At 47.4% G+C, this 15,895-nt stretch overlaps 1 protein-coding gene across 1 annotated transcript in view; it reads right to left on the minus strand.

Annotated features, from left to right (window-relative positions):
• TMC3 (transmembrane channel like 3) overlaps nucleotides 1-15,895 on the minus strand; it is a 43,765-nt gene that overhangs the window by 15,024 nt on the left and 12,846 nt on the right. Inside the window, exons 5-13 of the mRNA XM_024742796.1 lie at nucleotides 15,437-15,543; nucleotides 14,548-14,646; nucleotides 14,308-14,450; nucleotides 11,150-11,297; nucleotides 10,399-10,442; nucleotides 6,471-6,618; nucleotides 4,758-4,867; nucleotides 1,966-2,044; nucleotides 509-754 (exon numbers count right to left, since the gene is read on the minus strand). Of these exons, the coding sequence (XP_024598564.1) occupies nucleotides 509-754; nucleotides 1,966-2,044; nucleotides 4,758-4,867; nucleotides 6,471-6,618; nucleotides 10,399-10,442; nucleotides 11,150-11,297; nucleotides 14,308-14,450; nucleotides 14,548-14,646; nucleotides 15,437-15,543 (1,124 nt within the window). The remainder of the gene's footprint in view (nucleotides 1-508; nucleotides 755-1,965; nucleotides 2,045-4,757; nucleotides 4,868-6,470; nucleotides 6,619-10,398; nucleotides 10,443-11,149; nucleotides 11,298-14,307; nucleotides 14,451-14,547; nucleotides 14,647-15,436; nucleotides 15,544-15,895) is intronic.

The following is a 15,895-nucleotide window of genomic DNA, read 5'->3' on the forward strand; positions in this document are numbered from 1 at the left end:
TTTTTTTTTTTTTTTTTTTGATGTGGATCTTTTTTAAAGTATTTATTGAATCTGTTACAATATTGATTCTGTTTTACATTTTGTTTTTTTGGCGCGAGGCATGTGGGATCTTAGCTCCCCGAACAGGGCTCGAACCCTCATCCCCTGAATTGGAAGGCTAAGTCTTAACAACTGGACCACCAGGGAAGTCCCCTTCATTCTGCTTTTACTATCTGTGTTTTGGGGCAAGTTACTTAAACTCTAGTGCTTCAGTTTCCTCATCTCTGCTTATAAGGATGATCATAAGATTCTAGACTAAGAACTTAGAACAGGGTCAAGCACATCGTTAATACTGCCTGAGTCCTTACACTGATTACGATAATTCATTTTGAGGCCTGGAAAATCCTAATCCCCCACTGAACTTTATGTTCCTTTTGTATAAAATAGAGATAATGACACTTCAGAGAGTCGCTAGAATTAAGTGATGAAATGGACACGGAAGGGCTTTATAAGGGAACGAGGGAGCCACCTGTCCAACGTATGTCTCCCAGCATTGGCCTTGCGGACTCTGGGTGGAAGCAGTGGTCTTGTTGGCCTCTGAGAGAGGCGAGCTGTAAGTCAGAACGTTGGCTTGTTCCAGGGCCCAAGTGCTGTTTCTCCTGAGCCCTATCCCAGGCCCAGGTGTGGACCACTTCTCTTCTCCAGGGGCTGCCCTGGTGACAAAGAAGATGGTAGAATCTATCCAATGACTTGTGCTATTGGGGGGAGCAGTTTCCTGTGGAGAGAGGGAAGGAAGAAGAAAAGGTTGTCCAGTTATGTGTAAATAAGAATCCATCATGAACACCAAGGATATCACTGCATTGCTTGGGAATAATCTCTTTTTCTTTATCTCTGTTTCTCTCTGTCTCCGACTCTCTGTCTCTCTCTCTCACTATCTCTAGCTTGGTTGATAGCCACTTGACTAGAGTTGGTCCAGTAATGAACATAGAGCTGTAATGAAGAGCATTGATTGGTCCCTAGTGAAGTGTCAGAGCCTGTCCTAGGTTACAGCATGTTGTATTTCTCATTCTCACAGGAGTGTCAGGCAAGAATGATTATTCCATGTTACAGATGAAGGGACTGAAGCTCAGCTAGCTGAAGTCAAACGCTCGAGGTCATGTCGCTCGTAAGTGGCAGGTAAGGACCCAGTCTACGCAACATCAAAGCCCTGATGCAGAACCATTTCTCCCTGTGGCCTCTTCTGTCTTCTGAGCAGCAGGATTTGATGCTAGGAAGGTATGGCTTGGGCAAACAACCCTAAAGCCTCCTACTTCCTGCCTCCTCTTCCCCTACCATTTTGGGATAACCTCACAGGTGGGGCAGGTTTAAAATGACCTCCAAAACTACCCTAGGCTGGGATGGTGGGGCCTGCTCTGAACTGCTCTCCATAAGATATTTATTTTCTCCTGATTTTCTAAGTGAAAATTAGTCCCATGGTCTGCCATTCTCCTGGGATCATTTACGATAGCTGTTGATAACCTTTCCTGATGGAATTCCAGGAAAGAGTGTCAAGAGACCCATTCCGGCTGGAATGGTTCTCATTCCAGCCCTGTCACTGACGAGCCATAAATTCTGGCCTCAGTTTCTTTATCTTAGAAATGAGACCAAATTTCCTATCCTTGGCTGAGAGGGCCAAGAGTGAACTGATGTTTGAACACGATGAACAAAGTGCAAATACTAGCAGTGATATTGACAACACTGACGATGACTCTGCATCTGTGTGTGTGTATATATGTGTGTATGTGCCTATATGTGTATGTGTGTATGTGTATATATGTGTGTATGTGCGTGTGTTTGTGTATGTGTGTATGTGTATATATGTGTGTATGTGCGTGTGTTTGTGTATGTGTGTATGTGTATATATGTGTGTATGTGCGCGTGTGTCTGTGCGTGTGGTGTGGGGGGGGCAGTGGTCGGCTGGGCACGTCCCCAGGACGGAGCACTCACCTCAGTGCTCATGCTGTTAACTTTGTCCAAGAGGGCGATGATCAGACTGTAGAGGTTTCCCAGGTACAGCACAAGGACCCTGAAAGCCACAAGCCCACCTTGAATGACCAGACCACCACTCCATGGTTCTAGACTGACCACAATTTGGGAGTGACCACCATGTTCTGGCTAAGACAGTTGCTGGTGGCCACACTTGGTTTCCTTCAGAATCAGACTGTGGGCATTAAAACAAAATACAGAATTCCAGAATCTACACTGTTTCGAGAGGTCTGGATGGGGTCCGGGAATCCTTTTATCTCCTTACCAGGTGATTCCACTATAGCCGATCTCTGGATCAGTATTTCAGAACCGCTGGGACAGCAGACAGTGTGTGAGCTCAGGAAGCGGGGCTCTGAAGTGTAGTGTGAATTATCCACATCCTGTCATGTCTTCTGGTTTATAAAGTGATTTTCCAGGCATTATCTCATTTGAGTCTCGCCTGTGAGGTCCATATTATTATAACCCCCACTTAAGGGACAAGGGTATTGAACATGGGGAGGCCTTAAGTCACCTGCTCGGGTTCACACAGTTAAAAAGAGGCAGGTGAGATTTCAGGATCTCAGTGGTCTGGTTCTGAAATACAGGCTGAACCTGTCAGACGGGCTGAATCAGTGAGGGGCTGTGGGCACGTCTACACCTGCTCACAGGTGGGCAACCTTGAGCAGATGGCACCTGCCCGCAGCAGCCTCTATGAGCCAGTGATCCAAGACTTGATGCCTGTTTCCCCGGAGTTGGAAGGCTCTGGGAAACACGTCGTGGAGTTTCCCCAGGCTGCAGCCTTGGGTATTAACAGAAACATGTCTGGGAAAATGAGATGAGAGAGGAAAATGGCAGGTTTACAAATCTCTCACAGGACAGTGGTTGGCACTTGAAGAATCATGAAGCCAGTGCCAGTTGGTGAAAAAGAGAAAAAGCAGATTTAACATGAGGGAAAGACTCCAGATTGGAACTTTGAGTCGCCCATCCCCACAGGCCTTCATCTCCTCAGGTGTAGAGTTTACCACCTGTGGCCACCAGTGTGCAGGAGTGAGCAGGGAAACAGGGGCTGGGACACCTCCGGGGGCATCATTCTGACTCATCTTGGCTTTCCCTGTGCACTGTGGAGGGATTCCCTTCAGCCTCCCTTTCTATCTCTGTCTTCACCTAACACAGGGCAGGACCCTCAGAGTCAACTTGGCACTTGTTGGCTGAAGGAAGGACCGAGAGAATTTAACCTTCTGCCGTCTTCGTATCGCACGGCTCTGGTTCTCACTGTGCCCTGAATAAAAGGTAGCTTCGTCTGCTGGTGAGTTAGTGGAACTAAAGTAATATATCCTACTCTTATTTCTAGAATTAGCCTGAATTCATCAGGGGCAAGTCTCTTGAAGCCTCTGTTTCTCTAGTTTTGAACGAGAATAACGAGGCCATTCTGTATAATAGGACCGCTGTTAGACCAAATGCAATCACAGAATTGACCCTCCCCAGTGCCTGCCGTGAGGGAGTTGCTGAGGACGGCACTTCTCTCTCCTAGGTCAACAGAGGAGGTGCCGAGCAGAGCACAGAGACCAGGGTTCAAGCCTGGGGAGCTGGGAGTCTCTTCCAGAGCTACCCTGGGTGAGGGGCTTCCACACACCCCTTGATCTTTCGAGTGATGTTCTTCTATCTCTGAAATAACAGTTGGACTTCAAGATCGGGGCAAACTACAGCCTTTTAGCCAAACCCTACCCTCTTCTATTTTTGTAATAAAGTTGCAGGGAACTCGGCCACACCCTTTGGATGATGTATTGTCTGTGGCTGCTTTTGTGCTACAACCTCAGAGTTGAGCCACAGAGACCGTGTGACCCGCACAACCAAAAATATTTACTATTTGGTCCTTTATGGAAAACATTTGCCGACTCCTGAATGACAGCCATCCTTCCCAAAGTGATCTGTGGGAAATTTGTTCTGTGGAATGTGATCAAGCATTACAAGAGAAAGTAGACCCGGAAGGGATGGGAGGTAAATCAGCGGGGCTCGGACAGTGCCACCCTCTGCGACAGCCACCCTAACAGAGACGGGGATTTTTCGGGAAGACAGTGATGATGCCAGCGCTAGAGAAGAAGTGTGGTTTCAGGGGGCTGGCCCCTCTGACCTCCCCCTCTCCCGCCCCTACTCCCCGCCTGCTGTGCTCACATCTGCATTAACCACCTGTATTCACACCCACTGACCATCCCAGCACAGCCCTGATGCTCGAGGCTCCCTGACATATTCACAAGAACCGCTTTGAGTCTACGCCTTGGGGAATTATTAGCAAAGCGTGACGTTCATCTCACATCTGGAAAGACAGCATGGGTCTCTCACCTCTCACGGTCAGTCCGCTGAGGGACCCAACGTGAGCAATACATGGCACACTGTCCATCATCTTCTTGGTCCTCTTTCTCTTGTATCTGCTTCTTCTGCCTGTTCTCCCCCTTCCCCTCCCCCTCCCCCTCCCTCTCTCCCACCTCCTCTTCCTCCTCTTGTTCTCATCACCACCTTTTCACCCGTTTCTTCTGTCCTGTCCTCCCGGTCCATCCTCTCCAGCCCCCTCCTCTCTCCCTGCTTCCTCTTCCCCCTTCTTCCCACCATTCTCTCCTGTGATATCCTGCTTTTCTTGAGATGCAGCCGTAGGGGAAGTCCAGTGCTAAGTTTTGGGGGGAACAAAGCAAGCCCTGGCTCCCGACGGACTGAGTTCCCACAGTGGGTGGCCGGACGGGTAACCCACAACAAGCCATTTCCCAGCGGGGTGGCGGTACCTTGCCAGCTGGAAGCGCAGTGTGGTCCGTGGGTGATACATCTCCAAGGCGGCGATGAGGTCAAAAGCTGATGGTGCCAGCATGGTGACGAGGGACACCACCACGCTCACCTACCAAGAGAGGGTGTGCCCCACTGAGCTCCTCGGGGACCCGCATCCCAGCCTCCCTCACCTCATAGTTGGTCTGTAGCCTAATGTTTGGTCGGGGAGGCGGGTATTCGGAGGGTCATGCAGTTCTTACATGGAAAACCTCCCCCACATCTTGGCTAATTAGCTGTTTTCAAAAGGCCACTTTGCCATGGGTTTATCCCTTCTAGGAACACTCCTTAATCTGAAGACACTCGTACAGGCCTTTTGAAATTTACTGGTGTTTCTGCCACCTTCTCCAATTACCACCTCATTCTATTTCTACTTCCCTTACCTTGGATGGAAGAAGGAAATAACCGTAACTGTTAAGAATAGAAAAGGGAAGGCTAAGAGGTAATTTAATATTCTTTCTGCACATGGAAGATTAATTATCTAGAGAATTATGCCTGGCTCTTGTTTCTCTGGACTTACGTACTTTCTCTGCAAATGAAAAAGGAGGCTTAGCTGGTACACAAGAGGTGTGAGCTAAAGGAAGAAATAATTTCTGAATTTACCTTTGAAATATCTATCTACACACAAGCCCATATTTATCAATATATAACCCACTTAATTGACATAAAACATGAAGAGGTATAGAAAGAGATTACCTAATGCAGTCTCAGATTTTGAAAAATTATTGTACATTGAGGATAAATTGATAACTATCACCTGGCCTGCCCACTTTGTTTTTTAAATCCCAAGGATGGTAATCATTTTCATACAAGTGGTCTGAGAGGTAGCATTTGTGCTATTTCTACCACTCAAATCTTTACAGGTAAATTGAGCCAAGTGTTCAGGACAAGAGTCTTGCAATAAATATTAAGAATTATAAAATTGTTTATAACCTTCCTCTTGGTAATTTTCTGTTCATGAGAATATTCCCATAAATGGAGGGGAAAAGAGCGTTTTAAAAACTAAGCCATCCAGGGCTTCCCTGGTGGCGCAGTGGTTGAAAGTCCGCCTGCCAATGCAGGAGACACAGGTTCGCGCCCCGGTCCGGGAAGATCCCACATGCCGCGGAGCGGCTGGGCCCGTGAGCCATAGCCGCTGAGCCTGCGCGTCCGGAGCCTGTGCTCCGCAACGGGAGAGGCCACAACAGTGAGAGGTCTGCGTATCGCCAAAAAAAAAAAAAGAAAAAGAAAAAAATAAGCCATTGGTGTGGGGCTGTTTGGGAAGGATTATTTGTGATTTAGAAATATGGAAAGCACCTAAATGTTCAATAATCCCCACATGGTCAACTTTGACACATGCAATGAAAGACGGTGCAGTTGCCAACGCAAGTCTAGGTGAAGTCAGTTTCTGGAAACACGTATATAACGAAACACGAAGCCAGAAAAGCAAAACACAGTCAGCAGCAAAACTCAAACGTAAAGACTGCAAATGCCTGAAGGTGTTTTTGAATCAAAATCTTCCTTATTAAGACCAGTGAAATCATTTAGCCAAGGCCGGGTGTTGCCACTCTGGCTCCAAGCTCTTGCAGCCCGTGCTCTAGAAGAAGAGGACTGCAATTTTTCCGTGGAGATGTTTCCAGGGAACCCACTTAAGAAACACCCAGGAAACAGAGGGGCAGCTACTGTTGTGTGGGTACCTCGTTCTTTTCCCAGAGCGTCAGCTCCTTCTTGGACTGTGCCAGCTTCTGGGACCGATCCACCACGAAGTAGATGAGATAGATGCTCCCAGCCAGCGAGAGAAGCACCAAGATGTTGGCGATGACCCTCAGGCAGATGGTCACTGCCCTGCCGGGAGAGGTAGGTATGAGGACAATATACCGGGCTCTGCACAGGGCACCCTGATGCACAGAAAAGGCCAGTGAAGGATGGGAAGACATTTACTGCCAAGTGGATTCTCTGCCCTGAAGAATCAGTGTTCTTCCCCCACCCCCAGAATCCCTCATTTCCTAAGAGATCAACAGTGAGTTATAAATCTAAGCCACCAGCATCAGTGGGGCTTTAAACACACACACACACACACACACACACACACACACACACACACGTTCTGGAGTCTGAGTATTTGGGCTTCAGTGTTTGCTTTGCCACTTAAAATCGGAGTCCTGTGCCATATGCACACTTCAGTTATAGGAGCTCAGGTACGGGTGCTCAGGAGAGGGAAGAGGGAGGAAGGAGGGGAGGTAATGATCCTGCCTCTCATTTCACACCATGATTTCAATATTATACCACGTATTTACTTGGGATTTGTTATCTGTCTTTTCCCTCTAGAAAGCAAGTGCTCAATTGTTAAAAGTCGTATTCTCAGCTCTTAGAACAGGCCCAGTACATAGAAGCACTTCATAAATATTTGCTGGAGGAAGAAGTAAAGAAAGGAGCTGGGACACGGGCTCCTCTTTCCTCGCCAGGTCTCACTTCCCAAAGGCCTCTTACAATCAACCGTGTTGCTACTACAGTAAGTCCCCTACATAGGAACCTTCAAGTTGCGAACTTTCAAAGATGTGAACATGCATCTGGAACCTGTACCAGCAACGTCAGGCATGAGTGACATCGCAGCTCGCCCTCCGTCTCCTGTTGCTGACGATCCTTCAGCTCTAGCATCTCCCACCTCCTCTCCCTCCTCCAGTCACTAACTCTTCTTGCCTGTTCACTCAATGCCAGCCCCTGGATGCCAGCTGTTGTACTGTGCTACTGTACTTTTCAAGGTACGGTACTGAAGGGTCAAAATGTTTTATTCTTGTTTGTTTTTTATGTATTATCTGTGTGAAAAGTATGATAAACCTATTCCATACAGTACTAGAGAGCCGATTGTGGCTAACTTTGTTGGACTTACGAACAAATTGGACTTACGAACGTGCTCTCGGGACGGAACTCGTTCATATGTAGGGGACTTACTGCATTTACAGTAAGTTTCCAGTTTTAACTGAAAAAACCCCACTCTTTCTGGAGGAGAACTCACTGACTCCAATTGGCTTATCTTTAAGGCATCTGCTTCCGACTTCGGGGTCAGTCTTAGCCCGTTTTCCCTGAAAGCAGAACCTCAGGCAAATGTGTGTTTGCAAGTTTTTCTGGGAAGTGATGCCAGGAAGTGTGCGTGAAGTTCTGGGGAGTGAGACCAGAGAAGGCAGGCGGTACAAGGTGTGAGTGGAGCTGGCCACAGCTGGAGGCAGCTGCAGGGCCTTCTGAGGGGCCTGTGAAGTGGCATCTCAGAAATGCCTGGCCGCGGTGAAAATGTGAAGCGTTTTCCATCAGCTCCTGTTCCCTGGTGGTCAAGGGCCACTCCAGAGCACTGACTCCCAGTGCTGCACCCAGTCTTTTGGTTGCATGAACACGTGTGGACTGGGATCTTGTGGGTGCCCCACACTGTAGCCTCAGAGGAGCCCTGGGCAGCGAGCAATGGGTACCAGTGGAGGCTCTGAGGGGAATGTGTGCAGCCGGTGGCAGCCTGCACAGCCTGCCTGGCATCAAGGGCTGGAGAAAGAGGTGTGGCCAGGAGGATTTGGAGGGGCACGCGAGGGGTGTACCACCCGCTCCCCACCCTCTGGGTGACCTTGGGGAGGTCACAACATCTCCTTCTGCACGCACCTTAGCCTTTCCTCTGCGCAATGAGGAAACTCACTCCCAAATGGAATGCTAAGTGTCACCTTGTCTTCTGGCAGAGGAGAGCTTTAGATAAGGCGTCATAGAGCACCAGAGATGGAAGACTTGAGAGTGAGGTCCATTAACACCACCTTAGTGCTTCTTCACTTCCTCCTGTCCCCAGATCACCCTGTCATCATTTGTAGGGTCATGCTATGCACATGGTCCCTGAGGCAGGTCCTGCATTTCTGGTCCCTCCTCCCCGCCTCCAGCACTGTTGGTCCTTGTGGCAATTACACCAGAAAATGCACGTGATGGGCTTGCGGGGGAAGCAGGCAGTCACATGCTAGTTTTCCCCTGTCTCCACCCTCTTCCTTCCACCTCCTGTTATAATATCCTGGATATCCCAGAATACCTCTTACACATCTATTTTCCTCAAGTTTTGACAGAATCAGGAGGACTCAGGATTTTTGCGTGGAAGAGAGATGAGAAATCGGTCTCTTGCTGATTTGTTTGTTTGTAATAATGAATCATTGAATGAGACGTTTTTTAACTGGAATGCATTTAGGACGGCAGGAGCTTCCAAATTTGAGGGAACATAAAAACCACCTGTGAGTTTTGTTTTGTGAGAGCTGCTAAGAATGTGGAGCCTTGTCTCTCACTCCCAGAGACGTTAATTCAGTCAATCAGGGTGGGCGCCATAGGGGTCTGCGTCTGCAGTGCCCCCGGGGTGATTCTGATGTGGATGGGTGCTCTCTTTCCTCTGAGAAGCACAGATGGAGTCCCATCCTTTCATTTCATAAGTGAGGAAGTGAAGGCCCGGAAAAGTCAAGGGAGTTTCGGGGTCATAGAAGTTAATGACAAAGAGAGGGCTAGAATCCATCTTCTGACACCCTATGGAGAGTCCTTCCCACCACGACACCCTGCTTCCTCTCAGGGGCTGGGTGTTTCCTCCACTCCCCAGGTCTGCAGCACTCCCTAGGACAGGCTTTCTGCACCGTAGGAACTAATCATGGGGCTTAAAGAACCAGTGAGGATGGACCTAGATACTGTCATACAGAGTGAAGTAAGTCAGAAAGAGAAAAACAAATACCGTATAATATCGCTTATAGGTAGAATCTAGAAAAATGGTAGAGATGAACTCATCTGCAAAGCAGAAATACAGTCACAGATGTAGAGAACAAACTTATGGTTACCAAGGGGGCAGGGAGGGTGGGATGAATTGGGAGATTGGGTTGACTTATATACACTACTGTATATAAAATAGATAGCTAATGAGCACCTGCTGTATAGCACATGGAACTCTACTCAATGCTCTGTGGTGATCTAAATGCGAAGGAAATCTAAAAAGGAGGGGATATATGTCTACCTATAACTGATTCACTTTTCTGTACAGCAGAAACTAATGCAACATTGTAAAGCAATTATACTCCAATAGAAATTAATTTAAAAAAAGAACCAGTGAGGATATTGGATGAGCAGGCGTGTCTGGCCCAGGAGGACTGGGTCATCGCCTTTCTGGGTCGTCCGTTCTGTGGCCAAAGGGCCTCACCCTCACCAAGGAAGCCCTCACAACCTTGAGAAGAACTCCAAACCCGAGAAGTCACTTTAGAAGTTTTGTCAACAAGCATTGGATACTACTTGTGTCCTAGGACCTCAGAGATTTGTTGCTAAACAAAATTAGTCTCTGCTCAGTTTAACAGACTAGAAATTGGTGCTAAAAATATCTTTTATTATCTAAGTAAAAGAACAGGAAGCTGGTCAGCCTCAGACCTCTCACCCTACTGCCAGATCCACGGAAGGAGGAACAACTCCGAAATACTGCTATTGAAAAATTATGGGGTTCCCACATTCCACATTACCAGAAGGACAGGTTTTAAGGAGAAGAACTGCCTGAAAAGGTGTGAAAATGAGATACAGTCTGGTGATTGTTCTACTAAATTAAAACAGCTTATCAATGAATTCAGGATGGGGAGTCTTCATACATACAGGTTTTTGCTCTTCTTCTTCTCCTGTTCTTCCAGTATAGCCTCCTTTAAAGAAAGACACATATGGTATCAAAAGCTTAGCATCATCGTTAATCATAAATATTCAGAAATAGTTTATGAAAGAAATGACTTATCCAGTATTTTTCATCATAACTTCAATGTCTAGACTCCATCCAATAAGATTCTATTGATATCAGTGCTTTATATGATAAAAGATAGATAAAAAAGGAAATTGGGGAATGGGAAAAAGAGGGGAAGGAGTAAATTATTTAGGTCACTGCAATGATCTAAATCATTTTTTTTCTCAAAAGGGGGCACCATTGAACTGCCTGTGTTGTTCAGTAGATCCAGGTCTCCGAACGCCTTTGACTGCATTATATTCTAAGGTAACACTAAAAGCTTATATCCCTCACATATATGTATCTGTTCATTTACAAGTTGTGTACACGCAACACGGTAGTAATCCGTTATGCAAATGAACAAAAATACACACACTGAAATTTTAGAAGGATGAAAGTAGAAAAAAAAGAGACGTTCCCGTATTTTTCTCCAGCACGCCATCAGATTGTTTGGTGCATGTTGGAGGCACATTATGTCACATCTCGGTGCAGACCGTGGCTGCCCTGGTCTGTGAGCACCGTGGGAAGGAGACCACGCTGACTCTCCCAGCAGAGGGCCAGCGGCTCACGCTGTGAAGGCTGTGATCCGCAGAGCCCTGACTCCCGGCAGCCTGAACAGGCTCGCTCACTCACCCTGATGCTGTTCACGATGGCAGCGGTTTTGCTCTCTGCCGCCTCTGGGTTTCCAATGAGGTAATCCCAGGCGCAGAACACCCGCCAGCAGAACGTGTAGTTTTCATTGGACGCGCTGGCGAGGCTCATGCGGGAATTCTTAGCCATCCTGCAAAAAAGGACCAGAGGAAACCATAATTTGAAAAGTTACATGCACCTCAATGTTCCTTGCAGCACTACAAGAGGCAGGACATGGAAGCAACCTAAATGTCCATCAAAAGCTTAATGGATAAAGAAGATGTGGCACCTATATACAATGGAATATTACTCAGCCATAAAAAAGAATGAAATAATGCCATTTGCAGCAACAGGGACGCAAACAGAGATTATCATACTAAGCGAAGTAAGACAGAGGAAGACAAATATCATGATATCATTTGTATGTGGAATCTAAAAAAAGGCTACAGGGCTTCCCTGGTGGCGCAGTGGTTGGGAGTCGGCCTGCCGATGCAGGGGACAAGAGTTCGAGCCCCGGTCCGGGAAGATCCCACATGCCGCGGAGCGGCTGGGCCCGTGAGCCATGGCCGCTGAGCCTGCGTGTCCGGAGCCTGTGCTCCGCAACGGGAGAGGCCACAACAGTGAGAGGCCCGCGTACCACAGAAAAATAAAATAAAAAAAAAAATAAAAAAAGGCTACAAATGAACTTATCTACAAAACCGAAATAGAGTTACAGATGTAGAAAATAGACTTATGGTTATGGGGGGGTAAGGGGGAGAGGGATAAATTGGTAGATTGGGATTGACATAGACACACTACTATATATAAAATAGGTAATAATAAGGACCTACTGTATAGCACAGGGAACTCTACTCCGTGCTCTGTAATGACCTATATGGGAAAAGAATCTAAAAAAGAGTGGATCTATGTATAACTGATTCACTTTGCTGTACACCTGAAACTAACACAACATTGTAAAGCAATTATACCCCAATAAAAATTTTTATAAAAAAGAACCAGAGGGGCTTCCCTGGTGGCGCAGTGGTTGAGAGTCCGCCTGCCGACGCAGGGGACACGGGTTCGTGCCCCGGCCCGGGAGGATCCCACATGCCGCGGAGCGGCTGGGCCCGTGAGCCACGGCCACTGAGCCTGCGCGTCCGGAGCCTGTGCTCCACAACGGGAGAGGCCACAACAGTGAGAGGCTCGCGTACCGCAAAAAAAAAAAAAAAAAAAAAAAAAAAAGAACCAGAAAGGGTCATGTAAGAACAGTGTCAGGAGCAGGTTCAGCCACTAGGGGGCTGCTGCGAGTCCACGCAGAGCAAGGAGCCCCATCTGGAGGTGGGCAAGCAGAGCGCCGGCCGGGTTCAGCCCCTCTCCTGGCTTGTGTCCGCAGCCAACCCCTTTGAACAGTGTGAAAACAGCAAACTCTTGGGTGAGTCCGGTGCACAAGCTCTCCCGTCACCGTCACCGGAGGTCAGGAGGTCAGGAGGTCAGGAGGTCCCTGAAGGTGTGTCCATCCACTGCATCTCCGTGCGACTGTGATTGTGAAACCAAATTCTTTACTCTGAGCTGAATCCATCTCCTTGGAGCCCCTGCCCATTGAAGTAACTACCCCACCTCACCAAGCAGACGCACTTCGGATCCCTCCCTAACACGACTTTCCCTCAGATGTATGGGAAGGCAGGGGTCACGATCCCTCCTCGGGTGCAAGTTCCCTGTCTTTTAGACCATCTCTCCTGTTAGAAGCTTTTAGCACTCTGTCCATCCATACTTCCTGCTCCCGAGTTGACATCAATTTGTCTCTTAAATTGTAACATCTAGCAGAGAGCCGGTGTTCTAGGTGGGGTCATGGGGCCTTGAGGCCATCCAGAGGCTAAGCTGGAAAGCTTCATGGGAACTGAAGGTCCTCAAGTCACTGTGCATCTCCCTAGGTTTTTGTTTGATGATGGTGATGATGGTGATGATGATTGTTCTATCTTTTTTTAATCCCAGCCCCTTCTACCTGCACTTTGCAAAGATGCCACAAGGCGCAGTGTGATGAAGACGTACTGGTACACATGCATCCGAAGGAAGTAGCAGGTGAGCCAAGAGGGTGGGGGCCCGCTTCTCCTTGGGCTCAGAGCCTCTCTGTCACTCTGCATTTATCTAGCTCCTACACAGAAGCACAGCGTGTAACAGCCGTAAGGGAACCTGGTGATATTCTGAGCCAACCTGCCCATTTTACAGATGAGGCCCCAGCCGGTCTGCTTTCTTTGCACTGCGCCCAGCTTTCAATAACCAACTACATGTTTGAACTGCATCACAACACAGACGAGACTGGCCTTTGCGTAATTTGTAACTAGGTCACAGGCAAACATATAGTCGAAGGAGGATGCTTTGCTTTCTGCAACCTCTGGTCACCTAACCCATCTCGTTCACCTCTCTTTTAGTGCAGTTCCTATGAGACAGGCTGGGACCTGGGACCCTTTGCTGCAGTGCTGCAATGCTTGCACATGGACACACCTCCCCGTGAGCAACAAAATACAAAGAAACTGTATGGGACTAAAAATAACTGTGCTTGTGCAGCTGGGGCAAATTCTGGACCCCAAAGATACAAAGAGACCAAAAAAACCCAACTGCCACTTTTGAAGAGCCTGGAGCAAAAACAGGGTGTCGGGAGCAAAAGCAGGGGGCTGCGCATGCCCCCTGCACATAACACCACCTAAGGGGTGGGCAAAACACCTAAGCCACCCTTCTGGCCTGACACCTGGACACACACCTACCCACACCCCATATAAGAAACAAGCTTGCCCCCCTTCAGGGAGCAAGGGAACCTGTTGTTTGCTTTTGCTCCCCGCTGCTGCAGAAGGGGCCCTAGTAAGGCCTTGCCTGAATTTCTTGTCTGGCCTCTAGTCAATTTCTATTGGCTGGGGAAGGCCAGGAACCCTGGTCGGTAACACCTACATTGTCTAAACTGACGTTACCTGGTAAGTCTATTGGATTCTTGTCTCTCCAGACCCAACACAGAACCTGGCACAAAGCTTCAAGTATTCAATCAGTGTTGGTTAAAATGAGCATATATCTCTTTTATCTGTGGTCTCCTCATCTGTAAAATGGCCTTGACTTTACAGGGTGAGTGACAAGATGAAATGAGATCATATGTATCATTTTGGCATGTATTTTGAGAAACTGAACAGACATACTTTTTTAAGAGAATGATGAAGCTGTAAGCAAACACTGCCATCCCCACCAGGAAATAGGCCAAGGGCAGCCGGTAGCCAGCCCTCCCAATCCTTCTCTCACTGCCATAGTAGCCATAGAAGAGGACTGAGTATTGGAGGTAACCCTGCAAAGAGAGCACTCGGTGTCACTTCTGACTCCCAGGTTCCCAGAACATTCACCACCCCCCTCGAGACAAAAGTGTGGCCAAGCCTGAACCTCACCCCCAGGGACCAGACGGTGTCCAGATCTTGGGCAGATGCAGTGTGCTCCTTGGGGATGGTCTTGCTGGCTGTGCTTCCAAAGGGTTGGCCTGCAATGAGCTGGTGAGAGAGGAAAGGATGTCACACGGTCCTTGGGGTGGGAAGGGACCAGAAGAAAAGGGGCCACTGATCTCCATGCACCTCTGAAAATGCTGCACGTATGAGGTCCCTAGGGGGTGGATTCTGCTTGATACTCATGGATGAGACATTAATCGTGAGTGGCCAGACTTTCTTTTTGCCTGATCGGGGCCTGTCTGGGTGTACTCCCTCTAGGCTGGACATGGCTTCTATGGGTGGATGACTGAAGCCACTGGGTTTCTATAATGGCATGGGACATGGCCCCATTTACTTTACAAGGATAAATTTTAGTTGAGAAGTGGTTTTTATTTTAACACAACGTCCGCAAACTGTCCCATAAGCCAAACCTAGCCTGTCACCACTTTTTGTGTAGCCCGAGAGCTAAGGTTGGTTTGTGCATTTTTAAATGGTTGGGAAAAAAAATCCAAAGAAGAGTAGTATTTTGTGACACATAAGAATGATAGGAAATTCAAATTTCTGTATCTATAAAGAAAATTTTATTAGAATACAGCCACACTTATTAGTTACCTAATGTCTATGGCTGCTTTCGTACTACACAGTAGATTGGAGAAGTTGTGACAAACCATACGGCCCACGAAGCCTAAAATATTTACTCTCCGGCCCTTTGCCGAAAAAGTTTGCCAGGCCCTATTTTAACACACAGATTATCCTTCCCATGAGGATAATGAGTGCGGCTGTCTAATGCTATGGCTCTAAACGTCTCCACTTTTTAACAAATGGCACTTTTAAACTCACCGGAAATAGTTCTTACCTCTGGAATGACAATAAAAGCACCTGTCATAATCGTGAGTACAACATTAATTCCAAATAACCATCTCAAGAATATGAAATAAGAGGCAACACCGGATCCAAAATGACCTAAAAAGATAAGATAATGAGAGCGGTTTAGAGAAAATCCTCCCAGTGTAAGAAGTTCTCTGTACACTGTAATTTTTCTTATAGCAGCAGGACACAGACTAAGAATGCCATAATTGTACCTATCAGGGCGTTGTCCCACGATGATCATTTAGAAGGATTAAGATGTTCATTAATGTCTCCCCGTCATATACACAGATCCCTAATCCCTGATGGATTACTTTCCCTAATGTCATATTGATCGAAAATGCACAGTTCTGAAAATTCCGAGGATATTCTAAGGATTCTTTTGTCTTAATTTCAAAAGGAACAACAGCATGTTACATGTTAACATTAACATCTAACATAGCGTTAG

This window comes from Neophocaena asiaeorientalis, unplaced genomic scaffold (genome assembly GCF_003031525.2).
Source record: "Neophocaena asiaeorientalis asiaeorientalis breed wild unplaced genomic scaffold, Neophocaena_asiaeorientalis_V1.1 scaffold155, whole genome shotgun sequence".
NCBI lineage: Eukaryota > Metazoa > Chordata > Mammalia > Artiodactyla > Phocoenidae > Neophocaena > Neophocaena asiaeorientalis.